The sequence below is a fragment of the Mus musculus genome, chromosome 14 (genome assembly GCF_000001635.26).
Source record: "Mus musculus strain C57BL/6J chromosome 14, GRCm38.p6 C57BL/6J".
NCBI classification, from domain to species: domain Eukaryota; kingdom Metazoa; phylum Chordata; class Mammalia; order Rodentia; family Muridae; genus Mus; species Mus musculus.
Window position 1 is genome coordinate 28,503,381 of NC_000080.6, and position 24,068 is coordinate 28,527,448.

At 48.4% G+C, this 24,068-nt stretch overlaps 1 protein-coding gene across 5 annotated transcripts; it reads left to right on the forward strand.

Annotated features, from left to right (window-relative positions):
- Positions 1–1,162: 1,162 nt before the first annotated feature.
- Wnt5a (wingless-type MMTV integration site family, member 5A) lies at positions 1,163–24,068 on the forward strand. Of its 5 annotated transcripts, none has more exons than XM_030247779.1 (6): positions 1,163–2,734; positions 5,620–6,108; positions 8,443–8,576; positions 9,761–10,011; positions 14,906–15,198; positions 19,102–21,740. In XM_030247779.1, the coding sequence occupies exons 3-6, from the start codon at positions 8,497–8,499 to the stop codon at positions 19,558–19,560; spliced, it is 1,083 nt and encodes a 360-aa protein (XP_030103639.1). In that variant the 5' UTR covers positions 1,163–2,734; positions 5,620–6,108; positions 8,443–8,496; the 3' UTR covers positions 19,561–21,740. The 5 variants fall into 5 exon arrangements, with proteins under 5 accessions (XP_030103639.1, NP_033550.2, XP_006518987.1 ...); XM_006518924.3 differs by lacking the exons at positions 1,163–2,734; positions 5,620–6,108 and adding exons at positions 6,169–6,478; positions 7,129–7,495; NM_009524.4 differs by lacking the exon at positions 5,620–6,108 and having other exon boundaries at positions 2,093–2,734; positions 19,102–24,067.

Here is a 24,068-nt window from a genome sequence, read left to right on the forward strand (position 1 = left end):
CAGCAAAAACACCAGGGGTGCAGTGATGGGAGGCTGTCAGTCAGTGGGGACACATGTGGCTGGGTCAGTGGAGGAACAGTCACATCCATGGAGCTGAACTTGTGGCTTATGCATGCTCTAGGGCGCGCTGCTGGGCATGGGGTAAGGCACAGGGTAGCAAACACAAACTGTCAAAGGCAAGCCAGTGGATGAAGACAACTGACTCTGGTGAGTGAGTGGAGTGTGTGTGTGTGTGTGTGTTTAATATGTGTGTGGTATGTGTGTGTGTGGTATGGTACATGTGTGGTGTTGTGTGTGTGTAGTGTGTATGTGGTATGTGTACATGTATGTGTGTAGGGTGTATGTGGTATGTAGGGGGTGGGGAGTGGCAGTGTGTGTTTGTAGTGTGTGTAGTGGTGTGTGTGTGTGTGTCTGTGTGTGTCTGTGTGTGTGTTTACCTTCTACCCTTGAACGTTGGAAGATGGGAAAGATGGAGAAAAGAATTGCACTAACCCATGAGACATTGTTTGAGCATGCCACCTGTGGCATACCGGAGGATAGGGTGGTGCTTATCCATCCACTCTATCCAATCGAAGTCCTAACAATTTCAGCTATCTAGAGGTGTCTAGAAGTTCTGGAGTCTGGATCCCCGGTTCACCTAAACTTCACAGTCTTCTCACCCTGAGAGCCACCACCTAGATCCATATCGGCAGCATGACCTCTACTCTTGCCTGGCCACGTTGGGGTGAGGAACAGTCCTGTCTAGCAAACCTCTGACACCAGGGACTTTGCAAGATGCACGAGCCCACTCTACCCTCCAAGCCCGGGCTTTAAGCCCAGGGCGCAAGGAGACATCCCAACCCAACCAGGATCCATGTCAGTGAGGTCCTTTCTGTAGAGGTGCCAGTAAATGCAGTTGGGGACAGTTGAGCCAAGGGGTCCGGATCGGAAAGTTGAGGTTCAGACCCCCAAACGGGTCGACGGCTTTGGAAGAAGCTGAGCCGATCAGGAGGCAGGCAGGCAACAGCAGTGAAATGAACCTCGTTATACAGATGCCTGGGGGATGGGGAGCCTTGAGGAGGGGGCCCAAGGGGGAGCGTACCCCGCCTCCAGGCACCCTGTCCCGTAGTACAGCTTTAAAATCCTGAGAAGTTTGTCATAGGACAGCCTCATCACGCATGCGCATAGGCAAAGTTGACTTTTTTTTTCTCTCCCCCCCCCACCCCCCTTTGCCTCTCCAGCCGTGTTTGGTTCTGCAACTTTAAAAATATTTTTTTTTCGCTGAGAACACCAAGGGAAAGAGGAGTCTGGAGAGAGGGAGGGCGAAAGTGAGGGAGCTGGTCAGGAGGGCCGGGGGTGGGGGGCACGCGGTCCCCTCGCTGGGCCAGTCAGTCTGTGGGGCACCGCATCGCTTGGAAAGTTGCTGCAGGCTCCGAGGCACCGCCTCCGCCGTCCGGAGTCCGGATTGTGCGGCCGCTGCATTGCCATCTCCTTCCGCGGCCTCCGCCGGGCCCCACGACCGCCCCTCGGACCCCGGCCGCGACCGAGGAGGTGGGCAGCCTCGGCCGCCATGGACCTCTGGAGTTGAGTCGCCACCGCGGAGCTCTGCGCCCTCCGTCCTCTCGCTCTGTTCTCTCTGGAAAGGCGGGGGGGTGGAAAGAAGAAGGTTAACCCGAAGAAAGGAAGAAAGAAAGAAGGGGACCAGAAGGGGGAAGCCAACGTTCCCCCACAGGCTAGCTGTCCATCAACCGCTCAAGCCACCAAGCGGCAGAAAGTTCAGGGCTGCCTTGAACCCATTTTCTTTGCGCCTGGTTTTTGCCAGACTCTAAAATGAAAGGACAAAATTTGGCGCTGACTCTTGCAGCTCTGATGGCGACTTGTGCGATTTCAGCGGCATCTCCCGGAGAAAAAACCATGCGTGCCTGATTGTTCTGTGGTCCCATAGCCGCCGCCGCTGCTGCTGCTCTGTGTGTGTGTGTGTGTGTCTGTGTGTGTGTGTGAGCGCGTGTCTCTGTGTCTGCGTGTGTGTGCGTTTGTGTGTGTGTATGTGTGTGTGTTTGGGTGTGTGTCTGTGTGTACACAGAGGTTCACTAGCTAACTCAGCTGCAGGAGCAGTCCCTGGAAGCAGACGTTTCGGCCACAGACCCAGAGAGGAGGAGCTGACAATCAGGAGGCGTGAGCCGCCTGGAGTCTGCAGAATTCGTGGTGTGAATGAACTGGGGGCATCTTGGGCACAGGGATTGCCCCCCCTCCTTCCCCGCCTCGGGCCACAGTTGAGTAGTGGGGCATTTTTTTTCACCTTCTTGTGAAGAATTTTTTTTATTATTTGTTGTAAAGTCTTTTGCACAATCACGCCCACATTTGGGGTTGGAAAGCCCTAATTACCGCCGTCGCTGATGGACGTTAGAGAGGGAGCGCCTCGCCGCGGAACAGTCGCCTGCGCGCCCTCGTCGGACCCGCGGCTCCTGCACTGTGTCCCCGCTCGGCCCTGCGCTTGCTGCTCGCCCGCGCGCGCCGGCGCCCTCTCGGTTCCTGGGCACATTTCCACGCTATACCAACTCCTCTGCCCGAGTCCGGGCGCCAGTGCTCGCTTCCGCTCCGGGTCGCTGCGCCCACCCGACGCGCCCAGGAGGACTCCGCAGCCCTGCTTTGGATTGTCCCCCAAGGCTTAACCCCGACGCTTCGCTTGAATTCCTCGGCCGCCTTCGCTCGGGTGGCGACTTCCTCTCCGTGCCCCCTCCCCCTCGCCATGAAGGTAAGTGTTCTGTGCGCACGGACGCTCCCTACTTTTTCCCCCCCTTTTCAAAGTTAACTGAACTCTTTCAATCTATCCCTATCCTCTCCATTTCTCTAACTGCCTGGAGAAAGCTAAACTCCAATATCGCCGGCAGGGACTCCTATCTTTTCGTCCCTTACCCTGGGGACACTGCCTCTGCGTCCTTGGAGACTTTTTGCACCGGCTATTCTTCAAACCTTTTCAACTATGGAGAAGAGCGAGGGCAGGAAAGACAGTTCGGGTCACAGGCGGCGCGCCTTTTTACCTCGAGAACTGGAGTGTAGTTTTACTACGTGTATTTCAGTGACTGGATAATGATTCGATTCATCAAGTATATATCAAACGCTCATTTCACCGGCACGCGGAGATTGTGTGGCTGAAGCTCTGAGGCCGGATGAGGACTGTGTTAGGAGAAACGGCTGCGAGACTAAGGAAACTAGGGGCCACCTACCCTAGAGCAACGCACACCCCACCCCCAACCTCCGATCAGGGCCCAGTTCCCGGCTCTCCAGGTCGAGTAACCCGAGCGTTCCCGGCCCCTGTGCCTTTAAGAGTGCCTGGCGGGGGGCCAGAGCGCACCCCGCGCGGGGAGCAGGGTCGCGTTATTAGCTTTATTAGCGGCCTCTGGGTGAGCTCAGGTCCTTTACTGCAGCATTGGGGGCGGGGAGTAGTGGTCCTAGTGGCTTTAATCCTGCCCCCTGAGCGGAGTCAACCTAGTGCTTTGGAGACTCTAGGGCCTCTGCGTTTCGAGATCGGGCGGGGGTTAGTTTGTGAACTCGTGTTTGTTTTAATTGTCAGTTGTATGTTAAAGCCGAGTCACACACTCTGAGGGTCACCGAGAGTTCACTTTTACAAAAAAGTTAACGTTTCGTCTTGAAATATAACTAGCAATTTTCCAAACAACTTTTCCTTCGGTTATCCTCCACGCCTCGATAACAATTTCCATTTATACTTCATACCTCTCATTTCCAGCTTTCTAGTAGGGAGTAAGGTGAAGATCGGTACGAAGCTGTTTCCTAAAAGCAAACAACGTTCTTTCTTCAAAGAAAGGGTTTTAAACCCCGGTGCTTCTAAGGCCCTGTTTTACCCTCTATGCCCTGTCCGAGCCACAGCTCCGTGGTCTCACTTTAAATGAACAATTCGCTCCTGGGAAATAACTTGGGTCGGGTGATGAGGTCGTACCTCCTCAGCATCTGCTGTCTTGACGATATTAGCACACCTAGCCAGATTTAATTTCAAGACATTTTCCATCAGGCGAGGCTTTGCGGGGGGGGGGGGGATTTGGAGGAGACAATGTTGTAAGTACCCAGCAATTGAGGAATGGCGGAAAGTAGGGTATGAGAGGACGCGTTGGGACCCTTGCTTTGCTTTGGGGACTTGGGGAGCTGGAGATCAGTTTTTGACAAGCTGGCTTTAGTCTTGGCGGTTCGGCCCTAGATCCTCCAAAGGAGGTCCAGCCCAAGACCCTGGTCTTCCCTTCCAAAGCGCTCCTGTGCACAAGGGGCGCGCTACGTGCCGGCAAAACTCTTGAGCTTTAACGCGGCCTTTCTAACCGGCCGCGCGGTGCCGGCTGCCCCCTGTTGGCCATCTGGAAATAAGGCCTCTCTGAGTCCCAGTCCTTCAACTTTGCACCCCTGGAGACAACTCAGCCCCACTCTTCCCACCAAGACCCTTCTAAGGTCTCCGCCAGGGGACAATCTGTGTTACCCCGAGCTTCAAATAGAAAAGAGCCATAGGTGTAACCCAGCAATGAGGCCTTGGGCAATTTGGACTAAGGATTTCGACCCTTCTGGTCACTGGTGAGGGAGTGTCACAGTACAAGGCCTCGGGTGTGGCCCTGGTTGTCTCACCAATTCTTTCTGTGGTCCTGGATGCTTGTTGTGTTTCCCTCTCTCAGCCTCTGCTTCTTCATCCATTAAACACAGAAACAAAAACAGTGATTTTGTTTTCATTTATGAACTTCGTCTGTAAAAAAAAAAATCCCCTGTAAAGATTGGGAGTGAACCGATCTTTGATTTCTCACTCTCTCTTGGGGCTACACAACTGTTTTAGACAAATGACTCTGTGCTCAGTTACTCGAGGTAATTGTGTGTGGGTCCTTGAGAACCCTGGGGGAACATCGCTGAAGCTTAGGAAAAGAGCCGAAGTTTATCTCCTGGACTATTACTGTTCTCCGATCTCCTGGCAATTCTGGGTCACTCGGGAATTTTTCAGGTTCCTTACCCTGACTGCAGCTCCAGACAACCTCTGGCTTATCTCACTGGCTATTTCTGCCTGCTGCATGTGCTCTGACCACGTGTATTCATGAAGTGGGACAGGTACAGCTCAGCTGGGCCCAGGCCCTAAAGATGGGGAGCAACGCTTCTTTTGTCTACTCCCCCTTAAGCAGACATTGGTCATTTCTTCATTGTCTTCTCTCTGCCATTCTTGAAGCCGGAGAACCAAGTTTGTTCCAGCGACAGAGTTCTTCTCCCTCAAGTTTCTCCATCGGTCTTCTTGGTTCAGAGAAAGAGCAGACTGGAGAACACTGTTCAATTTCCATCTCTTCAAGAACAGAGATCTGGGAGTTTCCCATCTTCCTTTTCGCCACTGGGAGCCTGGGTCACTCTCTTCCGCCTAGTTGGCATCTCTCATCATTTCCACTCTCAGACGTGGGCCCTAAATGTAGAATCTAGCAGAAGGAAATGACCCAACTGGGAAGTAGGGCCACTGCCCCCTACTTCCCGCCCCTGACCCTGGAAAAAGACTCTGTGCCTAGCCGCTCTAGTTGGGAGCTGAGCACTTTTATGTGTGTCCTGTAGCTATGTAGACCGAGGAAATAGTCTTTTCCACCAACTTCCCTCTCTTTCGTGTTGGCACCTTAGATCAGCGCTGCAGCCTGCACCTCTCACCTAGTCCACCCTGAAAGCTTTGAGGTTTCCTTTATGGGGAAGCAGCAGCATCGAGATTCAGCGTCTTTGGCTTCAAGACTCGCAAACGCTTTTCCTTCGCTTCACCCACCCCTGCGCTGCACCTCTTAAAAGCCCGCACCCTCCACTGTACGCCGGGGAACGACAGATGCTCCGGCTTCTCAGCCTGCTTTCCCAACCCTATTGGAAAACATTTGGCTCGTTCTCTGGATAATTTTGACCAGAACTTTTAAAAAAAATCTATATAACTCTGTTGCGGGAGTCTCCCGAAAGTTCTCCTTCCACACCGTCTTCTTCGCTTCGATTTCTCCTAAACTCACCGGGTCGGATGTTTTACACTCTAGAGTGGAAGTGTTCCTTAGTGAGTTCGCTGTGAGTTCCTTGAATCGCTCAGATTTGTGGGGCTGCAACAGACTGGAGAGGAAAGAAAACCGAGGTTTCCAGGCAAGTGAAGAGGGTCCAAGGCAGATGCTGCTCTCGGGACTCTCCGGCCGATCTCCTTGGGACACCCCTAAGCTGTAACCGAGGAGACCTGAGTCCAGTAAACCCGGTGCCTCCGCTCGCTGTTAGCCAGGGTTCTGGGAACTGGTGGATTTGCCCCGGGGGCGTCGGCCGGGATAGGGTTCGGTTTGTGTGGTTTCGGCTCTAACAAAGAGATTCCCTGTAATCCGCCGAATCTGTTATCAATTTCTCCACCACCCGCGCCCCGCCCCGCGCGCCCCGCCCGCTGTGAAGCTCCAAAAGTTAGTGAGACCCGCCGCGATTTGAGAGCTGGAGCCCTTCGCAGCGTGTGTGTATCTGTGCATACGAGTGTGTAAGTGTGCACGAGGGTGTGTATAGATGTGGTGTGAATGTGTGTGTGTGTGTGTGTGTGTGTGTGTGAGTGTGTGTGTGTGTGCGCGCGCGCTTTTAGCTTCCACTAGGGACTCTAAACCTTTGCAGCCTGGGCCGCGCAAAGAAAGACCCTGAAGCCCACCCCTCCCCTGGAGGAAACTTGACACTTCAGGCGGGGGTAGGGAAGGAGACTGAACCTTCTTTCTCTTAGACTGGGGAAACTCCACATTTCCATTCTCTCCAGGATGCGTCCCCAGCTTTGCTGTGCTTTGGGGACGGCCGAGCCGAGACTCGGAGCACTGGTTAGCTGGCACTGGGAAGCACTTAAACTCCTCTACCAGGAGCCCGGAGGTGTGCAAGCCCAAGGGGTGGCTCGAAAAGGAAAGCTACCGCCTGCTCCAAGGCCCCTTAGCATTTCTACTGCCTACAGGGTCCCCTTCATCCCTTTTGCGGAGCTGGTCTCGGCAGGGCCTTCGCCTGGAAGAGGTTCACCTTTCTTGCCTTTCCAAAAGAAGGGGCTCCCTCGGGGGCTTTGGGCATCACAGAGTTACACTTATCAGAGACGTAAAGGGGAACGTTGGAAACCTGCTCCTCGTACCCACACTCTTCTCTCTCCGCCGCCGCCTGCAGGTGGAAAAATCACCAGTGGGAGCAGCCTGAGAACTCTCTGCCCCCGAATATCTTCAGGAAGGAAACTTCTCCGCCCGGCTCCCTGCGCCCTGGAGGCCAGGGGCACTGCTGATGCTTGGGAGCTGGCTCCGCTTGGGGACCTGTCGCCTCGGCTCCGTTTGCCAACATTTTGGAACTGAATGAACTGAGCCCGACTTGGGCCAGAGAGGCTAGACTGGAGGCAGGGTAGCAGTGTTCTTCAAGACACAGGCCTGCAGTGGTGCGATGAAAACATGGGGACAACTCCAAGAGAAACAACAGGCTCTCCGTGGTTTTCGCCCCGCCTCCCAGCCGCTGCTGGACCTGGGGACCAGAGGGAGAGTAAAAAGTCAGAATAATGGGGTCCAAGAGAAGGGAAGGGTAGGGGAAAGATCCTCCCCTAAAGGAACTGAAGCCGGATACTTCTTTCTATCCGAGACCTACGTCTCCTCTCGTACTGACTTGAGGCCGCTGGCAGGAGGGGGCAGGCTTTCCGGGTTCCCTGGGGTGGGAGAGCCGACCCTCTTCCCATTCATTATCCCTTACCCCCCAACTCCATCTACTCCCCGCCCCAAACTGGCTGAAGCAGATCCTAAAGGAAATCCAGGCTGCTCTTCCCCATCTGGAAGTGGCTTTCCCAAAATCGGCCCCGTAAACTGATTATAAAACATACGATGTTAATTCGGAGCTGCATTTCCCAGCTGGGCACTCGCGCGCCTCGCTGGTCCCTGGGGCCTCGCCCCCACCCCCTGCCCTTCCCTCCCGCGTCCTGCCCCCACCCCCACCCCCGCGCCGGCCACCCCGCCTCCTCGCAGCCTCCGGCAGTGCGCTCCACTCGCCTTCGCGCTCTTCTCGCCCATGGAATTAATTCTGGCTCCACTTGTTGCTCCGGCCCAGGTCCGGGAGAGGACGAGGGTGGCGGCGGGTTACCGAGTGAATTTTCTGGGAGGGACCGAGCGCAGCGGGAAACTAGAGGGAAGCCAGGGGGTGAGGGACTGGAAGTTGCAGGAAACCTGGTACCCGGGCTTTGACTCAACAGCATTGAGACATGTTTGTAATCGCTGGCGTGCCCCGCGCGCAGGATCCCAGCGAAGTAAGACTTCCTGGTGAGGGTGCGTGGGTGGATTAATTTGGAAAAAGAAACTGCCTATATCTTGCCATCAAAAACCTCACGGAGGAGAAGCGCAGTCAATCAACAGTAAACTTAAGAGACCTCGGATGTTTCCGTTGTTTAAACTTGTATGCTTGAAAATTATCTGAAGGCAATAAACATCTGCTCCTTTCTTTCCTCTCCAGAAGCCCATTGGAATATTAAGCCCGGGAGTGGCTTTGGGGACCGCTGGAGGTGCCATGTCTTCCAAGTTCTTCCTAATGGCTTTGGCCACGTTTTTCTCCTTCGCCCAGGTTGTTATAGAAGCTAATTCTTGGTGGTAAGTTGATTCTGTGTGCCTATTCTGCCTTTAAAAAACAAAAACTTACACTTGGACTATGTTATGGCCTTAGGTACATTCATCTAATGTAGATGGTATATGTTCTATGAGCTTTTAAAATGTGAATTTTCTTGTAACCCGCTCATTTTGTAAATCATACACTCAGTTCCACGGGGAAATCAGAATATATAAATCTCAGCCTTTTTCTATGAGGCCCTTGTTGAGATGTGGGTTTACAGTAACATCGTGTACTAAAAGGGAAATGCACTTCTTTAATAATTGTAAGTCTATCTATAACGTTTGCCACCCCCTCACCAGGTAAAATAAAAATGAGTTTCCCTTTTATTTTTCTGTCGTTTGAGGTTATTAAGCCACAGTGTCTGAAGCAGCAGAGTCCTAGAAGACATCTAACCCCCAAATAGAGAGTATTTGCACTTGAAATTTGATCAAAGGGAGGTGAACTTGAAATAGTCAAATGTCCCTAAATGAGGTTTTCTCTCTGGGTTGCAGTGAATCCCGGGGATTGTGTGTGGCACCATTCTGGATATTTTCTCCCTGGTAACAGAATAGCATTTTTTTTCTTTTCTTTTCTGACTGTTAAATGTGACTTCTGGTCATTGGATTTCCTAACTTGAATCCTTCATATTCACTTAAGAATCCCCTTTAATATGTCTAAAAACATGGGGGATTTTCTTCAGTCTGTATAGACATCCCCATCTGTGTTTCCATTTCTCGGAAGGTACTGCTATCTCCTACCTAATTATCTCTACTTTTGATGTTCCTGAATTTTCAAGGAGGATTCATCTACCTTGTAGGTACCAAGTCACTTTCTCTAAAGCCAGTGGCTGGTCTCTGGAAACCTCCACTTCCCCCCCCCCCCCTTTCTCAGTGACTTTCAGAAATACTGGTTCAGGTATGTAGTGACTGCAGAAGAAGGCAATGAAAACACTGACTGAGGGAGCCAGATGGCTGGGTGGGGACTGCACAATACCTCTGTTTTCTGCAGGGTTTAAACAGAGGAGTTCTATGAAGCCCTTCTCCTACTTTGTCATGCAGACAAACAGGAGAGAAAAGGCATTTGTTTGCTTCAAGCCCCTGAATGGCTGACAGGTTTTTGGGAAGGAGGGAGCTACCTCTAGAGTTCACGTAAATCTTGAATGAACATCTCCCCCTCCCCTTTGCAGGTCTCTAGGTATGAATAACCCTGTTCAGATGTCAGAAGTATATATCATAGGTGCACAGCCTCTCTGCAGCCAACTGGCAGGACTTTCTCAAGGACAGAAGAAACTCTGCCACTTGTATCAGGACCACATGCAGTACATTGGAGAAGGTGCGAAGACAGGCATCAAGGAATGCCAGTACCAGTTCCGGCATCGGAGATGGAACTGCAGCACAGTGGACAATACTTCTGTCTTTGGCAGGGTGATGCAAATAGGTAGGACGTGTTGGGATGCCCATCACCTTTGTCTGCAAAGGTCTTTGTGTTTGCTTCAATGTTTGATGAGCTGTCTGCTTTACAGCCTGGGTGATGGCTTGGGAGATGCATTCTTTTCCAGAATGGTTTTAATTTCTGATCCCCACTTCTGATTGCAGTTTCTAACTCCTTGAACCAGATCAGTAGAGTGACACCTCATATCCCATCGTTCTCTATGACACTTCATGTTTTTTGTAAAATGCATTTTATTTAAAGTAGAAGCAGTATCCTGCTTTGCTTTGATTGATCAAAAGTAGATGTGGCAAAGCAGAGCCATTTAAGCCCTTTTAAAACTAAAAACCCTCCTGATGGTTGTGTCTTAAGCCACAATCCAAATGGCCCAAGTTGTCATCTTTTAGAACGCTGGCAATGCCGGCAGTAAGGTTTTGATTTTCCTAATATAGACATTTCCTGAGGCTACAGAGATATATAAAGTTAAAAGCTTTATTTTTAGTCCCAGAAAGAATTTTAATAAGAAGTGATACAACTTGTGTGTGTGTGTGATTTTTGACAACTGGCAGAAAAAAAAATACATACTTGGGCTTTCAACCTAGAAACTCTGTCATAGCAATTTTAATTTAATGTTTTGTGTGCAGTTTGAGTTTTAATTTCAAATATGTTGTTGAGTTTGTTGTTCCATTCAGGGAGGAGACAGCATTTAAATTGGACCAAAAGAAAAAAAAATAATTGAAAACTCAGTTTGCCTGTGGTTTTCTGCAGTAGTCTGCGATCCTACTTGACAGATGGGCCCTGTGTGTTTTCTAGTGTGAATATTTTAGGTCTCTTTAGTTTTATGCAAACAAGCCCTTATAATTAATAAGACTGCAGTGACTCCAAAAGTAAGAAGCAATTTATCAAGGCAATTAACTGTTTATACTGACTGGAGATAAAGAGTTGGCTTAATATCCATCACAGATGGATAAAATACTTTTGAAAGAAAACCTTAAAAAGTGCATTCATTGAGAACAAAAAAGAGTTGTCAGTGGATGCTTGAGCCAAGGGACTTCATAAGCGAAAATAACACAGGTTTGGAAACCACTCCTCTAATCCAGTGGGGGAACAGCCTGCCGCCCCAGCCTGCAAGGTTCATGGGGCTTTGTCCTTTCTGTCAATGATTAAAATGTGCTAATGTATATCCTGGGGTCGGACTGAAGTAGCAAAGCCCAGGGAAGCGGGAATGATCACTAGATATAGACTGTTTTAAGGTAGCCAAATGGGGATATCGTAGGGACCTTACTTCTGCCTTCCGAAACTTCAAGAGAGAAGTTAAAACCTCCTTCAGAGTTTTATCTAAATGTCAAGTGCTGTTGGGTGTTTCCTTTATAAGCACCTCAACCGCCTTTAAAACCTGTGTTCTCACAGGGACAGGAGTTAGAAAAAGCCAGGGGAAGGGGCAGTTGCAAGTGCTTCCCAACTGTGAACTCACTTGAACATAGCTTTGATTGACATCCTCCTTCCTCTCCCTCCTCATCCTTGGCAGGGGGCTTGCTCTAGGCAAGAGTGTACTAGATAAGCTCTCACTTGCTGAGTGAATCTAAATACCGCCTAAATGTGGTCCAAGATTCAAAGTGCCTGTGTCCTCAAGGCCTGAGCAGAGCTCCTACTCCAAACACCTGCGTTTAATTGTCTCCTCTTTGGTCTTTGACTGTGTGGTACTCCCTGGTAGGGACTGGACGGTGGGGCTTGTGTGAGTTCCACCCTCTCAAAGTCTGGTGAGGTGAGAGTGACCAGTGACCAGTGCTGTGGGTGGGCCATCGGATGCTCCAGGAAGCACAGCATGCATCCAGGTTCCCAAGTACCTGGTTATCCTCGAGCAGAAAGCCACCTGCCAGCCTAGGTTTGACTCTCAAGAGGCTTTTTAAATTTTTTCCTTAATATTTGAAAGAAGGGAAGGAGAGTAGGAAAATTATAATAAATTTTTCTGGATGAGAAGGATCAGAGACTGAACTCCAAGAATGGAACAAAGTCTTTGCCTTCTTTTTCCGAGCTCAGGCTTTGCTTGAAGTCAGTGAGTTTTGGGACAGTTGAAAACACCTCTGGTGCCCAAGGTGTGCCCGGGTCACTCCAAAACTCTCAGGATCCCAGGGATGTGGAGAGGAACACTTGTCTGTGAGACCCTGACCCTGTGAGGGGCCAGCGTCTGAGAAGCTCCTGCTGCCACCTCTGACCCCTCTCCAGGCTCATTTTTCTAAGGTGCCAGTTGCCCTGGAGGCACCGTGCGCAGCAGCCTCCTGAAGGGCCCCCAGCTTCATTTTGGAAACATTCTCATTTTTCACCCGTGTTCCTTTTCCCCACCAGCTTTTGTCCCTCTCCTGTCTTTGTTTTTAGACTGTGAAAAGATGTCAGGAAGGCACCATTTTTAAGGGATGTGAGGATCCAAGTCAGCCTAGATTTCATGCAGAGGGAGACTTAACCAAATGAGCAGCCATAGAGAGACACAGAGGCTTCACACAGCCCCAGCCAAGCAGAGCTCTTCAAACTGCTGCTTTTCCACAGTCAACAATTAGCTTAGAGACTCCTAGCAGGTTTTGTATTCTGGATGAAAATCAAAATGATTGAGCTAGATATATGGGTTAAAAAAAAAAAAAGCTCTGTAGGATTTGTGTTTTGTATAAAAGCCCTTTACGCTCTGTGCATTCAAAGGGCAGTGTCTCAGCCCCCTCTGTCCTCTGAGGATCAGTTTATCTCCTCTTCCTCTACCCACACTTTTATCCCACAACCCTCTCCTGCTCAGACCACACCACTTCCCACATTATCAGTGTTAATCTTCAAATAACCCCCACCAATCCGTTTGCTCTCCTGGTTTATTTCCACTCCCCCTCCCCAGCCCACCCCACCCCCAGCGCACACACTCTGCCATCTAAAGTAAAGCCCCACTGGGACTTTCTGGTCCCATCTTCCTGCCCACTACCAGCACACTCCTGATGGGCTTTTGTTCATTTGTTAAGTGTAGGAGGGGGAGTCTGTATGACTTAAGCCATAGGACTTCCTGGGGATCACAAATGGCCCCCATGAACTATGGGACAGTACTAATCCTGGAGAGGGCAGGTACCAGAGTCAGCAGGACCATCCTCCTGGATAGGCCTTCTCTTTGGGGTTGGCTGAGATCAGCTGTCTTTGTTCTGCCCCTGCTTCATAAAGATTGCTTGCAAGCTTCCTAACTGTATGAGAAATCCAGTCTGGTACAGGGGATGTTAGCATCAGAAGGGACCTTTAGTTCGTGGGCATTCATTTCAATACTCTTATTTTACAGTTGATTCTGAAAGTGAGGCATGGTACCAGTCTTTCCCCTACATGCAGGTCCAGCTTCCTTCAATGGGCACAATGTTAACCTTTCTCTCTCACGGTGCAGCTGGTTATCATGTTGCTTCTTGTTACATTAGCAATGTCTCCTTTTGCAGGTAGAGCTCAGGCTGGCGGATGGGGCTCCCATAAGTGTTCTGTGGGGAAATGATCTTCACACTTTCTATCTATTCCCCTCCCTGTTCACCCTGAGTCTGTTCTCCTTTTCTTTATCTTGTCATCTCACCACTTCAGGCGAAGGCCATGGGTAGAGAGAGCACAGAGCAGGAGAGTCCAGTGGTCCAGGGCAGTAGTTGATGCAGAACCAAGATGAACCAGGAAGCTGTTTTAAACTTAACTGCTTATTCTCATGTAGGGGTGGTGGTGGCGGAAGCAGCACACACTTTTAATCCCAGCACTTAGAAGGTGGAGGCAGGGAGATCTTTGAGTTTGAGGCCAGCCTGGTCTACAGAGTTCCAGGACAGCCAGGGCTATACAAAGAAACCATGTCTTGAGAAACTAAACCAAACCAACAAGCACAAAAAACCAACCAACCAACCAACCAACCAACCAAACAAACAAACAAACAAACAAAAAACCTAATTGCTCATTCTCAAATGAAGAAATTCCAGGGCAGGTTTAGCACTGTTGTGCAGAGTGGTAAAGAGGGAAGAGCTCAGAGGGTCCCATAGCCGGGAAGAGAGTATAGCTGCAGAGAAAGGGTGCCAGGTAGAAACTATCCGTGGCCCCCAGGCTGGCTTGAGATGGGGACTTGAGATATACAGAGGCTTCTAAGCCTAGCAAATTCTGCTCTGTTCAAGGTGAAAACAATATGCACATTAGAACAAGGGTTAAAAAAAAAGTCTAGCCTAGTTCTGAGCTTTCTTTCAATGACTTCTTTCATGTGCATGTTTGGAAATAAGACGTTTTGAATATCTTCAATCGGGGTTAATGAAAAATCAAGCCAGCAGGATTGGAATCCTGCCTAGACTCTAAAACATCCTAGCAGACGCAGGTATTGCTGTCCCCTTTGTTATTTGTTGTTGCTGTATGTGACTGGATCCATCCTTCTGAGCTTGTCACGAGGTGGGCCCAGGCCTGAGTGTACATTTTGGAGTGGGGCTCTGTATGGGATGTCAACTAGAGGTTTATCTCTGCCGGTTCACTTCAGTAGCAGCTGAGGCATGTTGGGGTCGGTCTCTCTCTCTCTCTCTCTCTCTTTCTCTCTCACCAAATAATCCAGATTTTCTGTGTTAGGGCTTCTTCCTCTTCTTGCTGCAGGGGGTTTCTGTCTAGTTTTTTTCTGCCCGCAGTGGGCCTGAGAACTGTTTGCTCCCGTGTTTTGACGAGTGGTTTCCCCCAGCCCCACAATGGGGTTCAAGGCCAGAGTGCTGGGGATCCCTACCTCTCCAATGATCTATGTATGTTGGGGCTCTCTCAGCCTTCTCCAGCCTGCACAGGCCAGTGCGTTAGGGGTCTTAGTGACGCCCCGCCTTCTCTCCCCCCATTCCCAGCAAGATTTAGGCTTCTGTGTGGGGCAGGCAATCTAGTGACCCCTCATCCTTAATCGCAGGCAGCCGAGAGACGGCCTTCACGTACGCGGTGAGCGCAGCTGGGGTGGTGAACGCCATGAGCCGAGCATGCCGGGAGGGCGAGCTGTCTACCTGTGGCTGCAGCCGCGCTGCGCGCCCCAAGGACCTGCCTCGGGACTGGTTGTGGGGCGGCTGCGGAGACAACATCGACTATGGCTACCGCTTCGCCAAGGAGTTCGTGGACGCTAGAGAAAGGGAACGAATCCACGCTAAGGGTTCCTATGAGAGCGCACGCATCCTCATGAACTTACACAACAATGAAGCAGGCCGTAGGGTGAGTGCCATGGTCCCCCTGCCACCACCAACCCCCATACCATTTATCCCCAACCTGCACCCCCTGTACCCTCCCACCACACACAGGAGTTGGGTCCTGGCCCCCTCAGTTCAGGTCTCTCCGGATACTCATACCTTGGCCTATCTGTATATACTTGGCATCCTCCATCTTCCTCGGCTCTGCTCCTTTCTGGCTTTCTCTTTCTCTTTTCTTTTCTATTTTCTTTTTTCCTTCTCTTCTCTCCTCTTCCTTTCTCTCTTTCTTTTCCTTCCCTTCTTCCTTCTTCACTCACCCCCTCCCTCCCTCCCTCCCTTCCTCTTTCCTTCCCCCTCCCTCTCTCCCTTCCTTCCTCCCTTCCTTCCTTCCTTCCTTCCTTCCTTCCTTCTTTCCTTCCTTCCTTCCTTCCTTCTTTCCTTCCTTCCTTCCTTCCTCCCTCCCTCCCTCCCTCCCTCCCTCCCTCCCTCCCTTCCTTCCTTCCTTCCTTCCTTCTCCCTCCCTCCCTCCCTCCCTCCCTCCCTCCCTCCCTCCCTTCCTTTCATGGTCTTTCAAGTCAGGGTTCCCCCCTTCCCCTGTAGTCCTGGCTGTCCTGGAACTCATTCTGTAGACTAGACTGGCCTCTGACTTAGAGATTCACCTGTGAGTACTGGGATTCAAAGTTTTTTTTTTTTTTTCCTTGAGTCACTTCATCATTTGTGGGCCTCTCTGTAGAAAGGTAGGCATTCTAGAAAGCCCTCCCCCTCTAGGGGGACTGACTGATCCACAAATGAACTCTGGAGATCCAGCTCTTTTCTGAGAAGTATGCTGTGTATCTTTTTAGCTGGTCCCCACAGATGGTCACAGTAGAGGTCACCATTTGTGGCTGGGTTTCAGTTTGGGGAAAGCACCAAGCAAGGCCAAGGCCTCACTTTAACTTGGACACTTATTTTCTTTTTCCCTGTCTGTCTTGTGGCATTCTGTAGCAGACCTGATGGGCCCTTTTTAGGGAAAGGACAGACATTTTAGCAGTTTGGCATTTTTAAAGTCTGACCATCAGACAAATCCAGGGTGGCTGTAGAGAGAAGAGAAACTGACATTCTGTCCCCAGCCTTCCTGAGCCTCCTGCTTCCCCCCTCTTTCCTTCCCCTGGTGTGGATATGAAAAGCTACTCCAAGATATTTTAAAAGACCCTTTTTTCCCCTGCGGTTAAACACATGGCACTTTATGGCTGCTTTAAAATGAAGGGGTGAAAATGTTTCTTAACTTTGGCAGCATTGAAAACCAGGGTCATTAGTTTTTCACAGAACCCAAGGTAGGTGCCAGGAACTCTCTGGTCAGAGATTTCACTCTTCTGTATTTTGGGGCGAGGAAAAAGGAAGATAATCACAGAGTAGAACAAGGAGGACTGGAAGGAGCCTCTGGCCCCAACACCCTAGTCTCACAGATTGGGAAACTGAGGCCAACCACTTAGCAGCTACGGAAGAAAAGCGGTGCATCTATGTTATAAGTCTCAGTTAACATACTTTAAACAGATGCATTGGAGCCTAGGGCTGAAACACAGGGGCGTGGCCACTGGAGATGCTGACTGAAAATCAGATCCTCTGGTGTCGTTGTCCACATTTGCATATCTTCCAGTGGCCGTGGTTACGACTCCCACTTGTGGTCCTTGTGAAGATGGAGTGAGATCAGGCATTAGGGCCACACCATAAGAAATCTGACTTACAACAATGCTTCCTTTGGTTCAAGCTCAGATTATAGTTTAAAGTCAGTCAGCAGTCAGTGCTTGATAAATGATACGTTAATTATTAAACACTGCAGAATACTAGGACCTAGGGAAGCCGCAGATCATGGAGATAATTCCAGCTAACTTCCTCTCACATCTGAGGGTGTCAATGAGATTGTGCTTCCCTGAGGGGCCAGGTTGTTGCCACCTAGAGAGCGCCACTCTCTTGCTTGTCACTGTTGTAAGTCCAGCCGTGATTGCAGGGGAGGGGTCCAGCTCCGGTCTCTGAAAACCCCTAAGGGTGCATTTCCAGGACCCCATCATCCTGGCATCTTCCCCTCTGTGTAGGATCCAATGGACACATTCAACCAGAAATGTCCCCTGCCATCTTTGGAACTTCCTTATCTCTTCTTTCCTAGAGAGAAATCCTGAGGGGCTTGTCTATTGCAGGGAAGGGTCAAGCTTTTCCAAGTGTCAAGAGGAACCCCCCTCCCCCAGAAGGTAGAAAGTGACCTGGCTGGTTTTGTTGCCCTTAATAACGATAGTTGCATCTTCTAAGGTGCCATGTCTTTGGTTTTGTTCTGTCATGGGAAGGATGAGCCAAAGGAAGGATCTTGGTCAGTAAGAAAGAGGCACAGAAACCAGCTCTTCTCTAAAATGGAGGTTAGGTACCTTAGAAAGTTGTACACTATGCCAGAAAATCATATTAACACTTTTTAGGGCATTAACTTTTGGTTTTCCTTAAAAGGGGAGCAAAGGTTAAATATATTTGCAAAGCCTTCCTCAGTCTGAAAGTCTTTATGGCAAGTCTTTATGGCAAGTACTGTGGGCCCCTAGTAAAAGAAAGTCCTTATAATTCCTTGGAGGAGGGAGGTAATTGTTCAGGCAGAAGCAGCTCTGGGTTCTGGACAGGCCCTGGCCAGTGCTGCCATACCATGATGACTCTGAAAGGTCGCTGGCATGAGGAGCTGTGGGCAGTAGGACTATAAATAGGCAACCACCACCTCCCAGACTGTTGGGCACAGTACTGTGGGCCAGGCCTATGAGCACTGCTCCTGGGAGGCCTGAGGTGACTGGGCAAAAAACCCAGGGCCATGGCCCCATCACCCTGGAGAAAGACCAGGCTTACTGAATGGATTTGGAGTGCCAAGTGCTTCCTTGGCTCCTTCAATTTTACCCTCCTGTGTAGGAAGTTGGTGCCATCCAAAGGTGCCAAATAGGTTTAGAAAGGGGCAGCCAGTTGCCTAAGTTCAAGGGCAAAGTTAGACATCCTCTGTCCACAGCTGCAAGGTGGTCCTCAAGACCTAGGGTAGGACAGGACAGAGTCGGGATGTAGAGGGTACAGCAGTGGACATAATTGAAGCCCAGACCAAGTTCCCCTACAACCTGGTTGTGTGATCTGTGTGAGCCTCCTTCCTATGCCACCGTGTTATCACCTGTTTCTACACATGCCACCAAGCTGCTAGCATGACTGGATGAGGTCACAGGTGTCACAGCAGGTGTCCTGATAGCTGAGCTAACACAGTAGTACAGTAGAATGGGAGAGCATTGAAACCCTGATCCCACTGGGGATAGACCCCTTCCCAGCTCAGCACTTACCAAGTCACTGAACATAGGCTTGGTGTCCCACTGTCTGGGTTCAAATCCTGGCATTCCCCACTGGCCAGTGGTTGGGCAGAACTTGTCTCTCTAGGCCTCCATTTCCTTCTCTGCAAAGAAATGGATAATAGCACACCCCTCAGAGGCTTGGATGTGGGTCTGCGTTCAGGTAGGATAGGCAAGATATGGAGATCTCATTGTACTGATAACGTTTCCCTCCCATAAAACTGGAGGCCACTGGGATCAGTTTCTTTTTTTCTTTTCTTTTCTTTTCTTTTCTTTTCTTTTCTTTTCTTTTTCTCTTTCTTTCTTTCTTTCTTTCTTTCTTTCTTTCTTTCTTTCTTTCTTTCTTTCTTTCTTTCTTTCTTTCTTTCTCCTGTTCCCATCTGAATGTGATAGTGGTGGACAGAATGATAAAGACTAAGAAGTTGCAGAGTTTCAAAGAAGGCAATACAATATTTCTAGTGGTGGGAAATGAAGATGTAACACAGCCTTGAATTCAGCCAAGGGACATGGCTGCCTCTACAAAGTGTGTACTAGGCCCATGCCTGCATCTCGCCTCCTCCAGGGATCAGTACAATAACCTTCCCCCTTTCTTCCTACAGACAGTATACAACCTGGCAGATGTAGCCTGTAAGTGTCATGGAGTGTCTGGCTCCTGTAGCCTCAAGACGTGCTGGCTGCAGCTGGCGGACTTCCGGAAGGTGGGCGATGCCCTCAAGGAGAAGTATGATAGCGCGGCGGCCATGAGGCTCAACAGCCGGGGCAAGCTGGTGCAGGTCAACAGCCGCTTCAACTCCCCGACCACGCAGGACCTGGTCTACATCGACCCCAGTCCGGACTACTGTGTGCGCAACGAGAGCACTGGCTCGCTGGGCACGCAGGGACGCCTGTGCAACAAGACCTCAGAGGGGATGGACGGCTGCGAGCTCATGTGCTGTGGGCGTGGCTATGACCAGTTTAAGACAGTGCAGACCGAACGCTGTCATTGCAAGTTTCACTGGTGCTGCTATGTCAAATGCAAGAAGTGCACGGAGATTGTGGATCAGTTCGTGTGCAAATAGTGGTGTGCCTGCCCTTCACCCAGTCCCACTCCCAGGACCCACTTATTTATAGAAAGTACAGTGCTTCTGGTTCTTTTTATTTCTCCCCCAAGAATTGCAGCTGGAACCATGTGTTTTGTTTTGTTTTATTTTGTTTTTTCTTTTCTGTTACCATCTAAGAACTCTGTGGTTTATTATTAATATTATAATTAATATTTGGCAATAGTGGGGGAAACTAAGAAAAATATTTATTTTGAGGATCTTTGCAAAGTTAGTACAAAATTTCTTTCTTCTGATGCTACAGGATAAAGGGGAAAAACTATGTATTCGAACTTAGCTGTGCAGTTGGGGGTTCACATCTAGAAGGTGTAGGAGCCATTTTCTTCTCAAACAGAGAGTCCTTTGAGATGGGTGGTATCCAGGTGAAGGAGGAGGTACAGACCCATGAATAACAGTTCCTGTGACCAAAATGAATTGCAGGTGCTCTGGTACAAAAGATCTTAAATATAGATATATTAAATATACATATATGCCAAAAATACAGAATATGAGACACTCCCTAACCCAGAGGTTACCAGCCTGGTTTTGTGGGTTTTTTGTTTTGTTTTGTTTTTTCTTTTTTTGGGTTTTGTTTGTTTGTTTGTTTGTTTGTATTTTTGGTGTGTGTGTGTGTGTATTTCTAGAATGATCTTTTAGAAGGTACAAGCAAGAATCTCATATCTTCAGAAGCAGGCATATCATGTATGTTACTGTGTCCCACCTACAGATACTCCATTCATGAATGGGCCTTTTTCTAACAGTTCATGAATATTGGGGAGCCGGTGGGCTGGGGGAGGGAGGTCCCCAGAAATTAGAAAACTTGAAGTTTCCTACATTGAGGCCATAATCTTGTGTTAGCCCAGCTGATTCTTAATACCAGACTTTTAGATCCATAAAGGAATTTTTGACTAAAAAAAAAAAATCTTGTTTTGAAAGCCATCTTATTTTCTTAAAAATGAAAAATTACCCATGAATCCCATTTGCAACCCCTCACCCCCACAGGCAACAAGAAAGTCCCATGTAGTTGAGCACTGCGAACACCTCTGTGAGGAGATGATGGCAGCCATCTTCCTGCATGATCCCATGCCCTTTCTGGACTCTCTGCTGGCCATGCTTCCGAATGGCAGCCCTGGTGGACACTCACTGCTGGTAGGGCAGAAAATGTACACGAGGAGCCATGTTCAGAACCAGCCACTTAGGGGTTGTTCTCTGAGGCTTTTCTTTGGAGGTACGGTAACTTGATGTGTTTTGATGATATCTCTTGGCCCAGGGAGTCCACAGAGGTGTTGCAGCTGTTTGGTTGTTATCCTCCTGCGTTTAGACTTTCCATTTGTGCTTTTCCTATTACCCTGCAGGTGTACCCTAAAACTGTTCCTAGTGTACTTGAACAGTTGCATTTATAAGGGGGGATGTGGTTTAATGGTGCCTGATATCTCAGTTTTTTTGTATATAACATATATATAAATATACATATATAAATATAGATATAATTATATCTCAGTGCAGTCTGGGATTTAGACCTACAGTTTTCTCTGGGCTTGCTCTCTGCCTGGAGTATCGTCCTTCATTGCAGTCCAATTGGGATTTCTTTTTTTCCAAAAATTTTGAGTCTTAACATTGACCTGTGACAGGATCCTACCACGAATACCAGGAAGCAAGCTAAGACTCGGAGGAAGCTCTCAGGGCTCATGTCCTGAATGTATGTTGGTTAGAAAGTAGCCTTTCTGCTTCCTGCCCATGGCCAGTTCTCCACCCTCTCTTTGGTGTTCTTTGTGGGGAGGGCACTGTGGTTTGTCGCAGCCCTGGACTTCGAGAGGCTCCCAGAACCCAGGATCACCAGCCTCCTGTCTGTTTGCTTCACTCCTTTCCCAGGGAGGACTTGGGACTGTCCTGTCTGACAGGACGGATCTGAGTTCCCGAAGCAAACCAGCTCACCACATAGATAGCTAGTTTAAACAATGTTTTAAAATAAGGGCACCTCTGTTTCAAAAGTGACATCTGCTGTGTTGTTTTCGAGGCCTGATACTCTTACAAGGTTTGAAAAAAAATGTGTGTATCCATTCATGGGCTTGGTAGCCTTCTGGTCACCTCAGTCCTGTGGCTCTTAACTTATTGCCCAACAATATTCATTTCCCCTCAGCTACAATGAATTGCAAGCAAAAGATGTTGAAAAAAAGCACTAATTTAGTTTAAAATGTCACTTTTTGGTTTTTATTCTACAAAAACCATGAAGTTCTCTCTCTCTCTCTCTCTCTCTCTTATTTGTTAAATCAGATTATGTTCTTTTTTTGTTTTTGTTTTTAGTGATTCATGTTTATGAGCAGAGTGGAGTTTAACAATCCTAGCTTTAAAAAAAACCTATTTAATGTAAGATATTCTACGCATCCTTCAGATATTTTGTATATCCCCTATGGCCTTTATTCTGTACTTTTAATGTACATATTTCTGTCTTGTGTGATTTGTATATTTCACTGGTTAAAAAAAAGAACATTGAAAGGCTTATGCCAATGGAAGATAGAATATAAAATAAAATGTTACTTGTATATTGGTAAGAGGTTTCAGTTGTCCTTCAGCTAATTCATGTAGAGAAATATTTTTAGTTGAAGCCACAAGAGACAGCTTAGGGCAGTTATGTGTTCAAATAACAGAAGAACAGACTTTTTTTTTTTTTTTAAACCAAACCCAAACTGTTGGGAAACCTCAATAGAGCTCTATATGTATTGGAACAAAAGTGGAATTCTCTTCTCCTATATATGTTCCTTCAAAAAGAGAGAGAGAATCAAGCAGATGGCTTAAAGCTGGTCACAGGATTGCTCACATTCTTTTGGCATTATGCATGCGACTTAATTGTTTGAGAGTGTGTTGCTATTGTAACATCCCAGAGATGAATCAAAAAGGCTCACCCTCTCACCCAGGAGCAGCTTTTCAGCTTATATACACATGCATGTACATGTGTGTGATATGCATGTGTGCATGCATGTTTGTATTTTTGTGCTTGCCACTATAACTATTGCACCTCTCTATTCGGTTTGACTGAAGAGGGGTCTTGTGGGACATCTCTGTGTCCCAGTCTTTATGGGAAGAAAGCAAGGGTCTGCAGAGAACAGGAACTAAAGAATCCCTGTGTGATGTGCAATTAATAGAAGGCCTCCTGCTTTCTGGAAATGTAGACCAGAATCTGGCCAGGACTGTAGACTGATACATTATCTGGTCCTTTGCCTTTTTCTTTTCCCTCCCTGCCCCTCCCCCTCTTGCTTTATGGATAACCTTGTAACATATTGAAACCTTTAAAGGAAACCAAGAATGCATTATTACACACACACACACACACACACACACACACACACACACACACACACTACAGTAGACCAACATATAGAGTGTTTAAAATAGCTTTTCTGGGCAAATTCAAACAACTTGTGGCTCTAGGACGCACATCTGTTTCCGTTTTTCTTCAGTTGTATATTGACCAGTATTCTTTATTGCTAAAACATATACTCGGGGTAGCAATGTCAGCATCTTTTCCCTTCCCATCCTGGAGAGCATTCAAGACCTTCCCAGTACAGGAACATCAATGAAGCATTTATATACAGGCGGTGGCAAGCAGAACCACATCCAAAATGGTCAGTGTCGGGCTCTAGGGCAAGGCTATCTTGTTCCAGTCCTGTTTCTTTGTGCTCCTGACCTTTGGGGCTGCCACTTCCCAGGACGACCACTGCCTGCCCACACTGTCCCCCCCTCCCCCCGGGGGGATTTTCCCAATAGCCAGTTCCCATGTGTCTTTTTCTGCAACGGTATTCAAGCCAATGGAACCTTCAGATAGGGCCCAAGAGCAGGATGACACAACCTGTGGACAAGAGCTATATTAACTTGATCACTAGTATGAGCTAATATTAACATGATCACCCATGAAAGGCGCCTGCAAGAGCTGTTTAGTCTGAAATATAGGTAGAGAGCGGGGATGGCAAGGTTGCTTGTAACTTCTGGTACATGTTGAATGCACACACGCATGGAGGCAAGCTCTAAATCACTGCACTGTTACTGTAAAGCATACTTTAAAAATATTTATTGTTTTGAAAAGCATTTTCTAGTCTTCCCTCTCTTGGTGGAGCTGTAAACAAGATGGCATGTTGTGAAGGTTCAAGATGATTTTTTTTTAAATCGCAGAAACATTTAGACACCTAAGAACTAAAACTTATAAAAGGGATCTTTGAATTTGCCTGTTAACATGGATTAATGTTTACACTTACAGCTGATGATTGGACGGTGTTTTATGTTAGGGAAATGCCTTGTTAACGAACTTCATGAAGCAGATGTAATTAAAGGTTGATGTGAGCCAATCTAGAAGGTTGAACAGTGTTTTCAAAGAACGGAGAGACTTACATTTTAGACCAATCTTTATACATTTTGCTGAGCTAGAAAGGAGATAAAGATTATTTATTTTTGTTCATATCTTGTACTTTTCTATTAAAATCATTTTATGAAATCCA

Coding starts and splice junctions, on each gene's coding strand:
- Wnt5a (XM_006518923.4), top strand. CDS start 8,195: ATGTTTGTAATCGCTGGCGTGCCCCGCGCGCAGGATCCCAGCGAA. Junction 8,577..9,760: donor ATAGAAGCTAATTCTTGGTG/GTAAGTTGATTC, acceptor TCCCCTTTGCAG/GTCTCTAGGTATGAATAACC. Junction 15,199..19,101: donor ACAATGAAGCAGGCCGTAGG/GTGAGTGCCATG, acceptor TTCTTCCTACAG/ACAGTATACAACCTGGCAGA.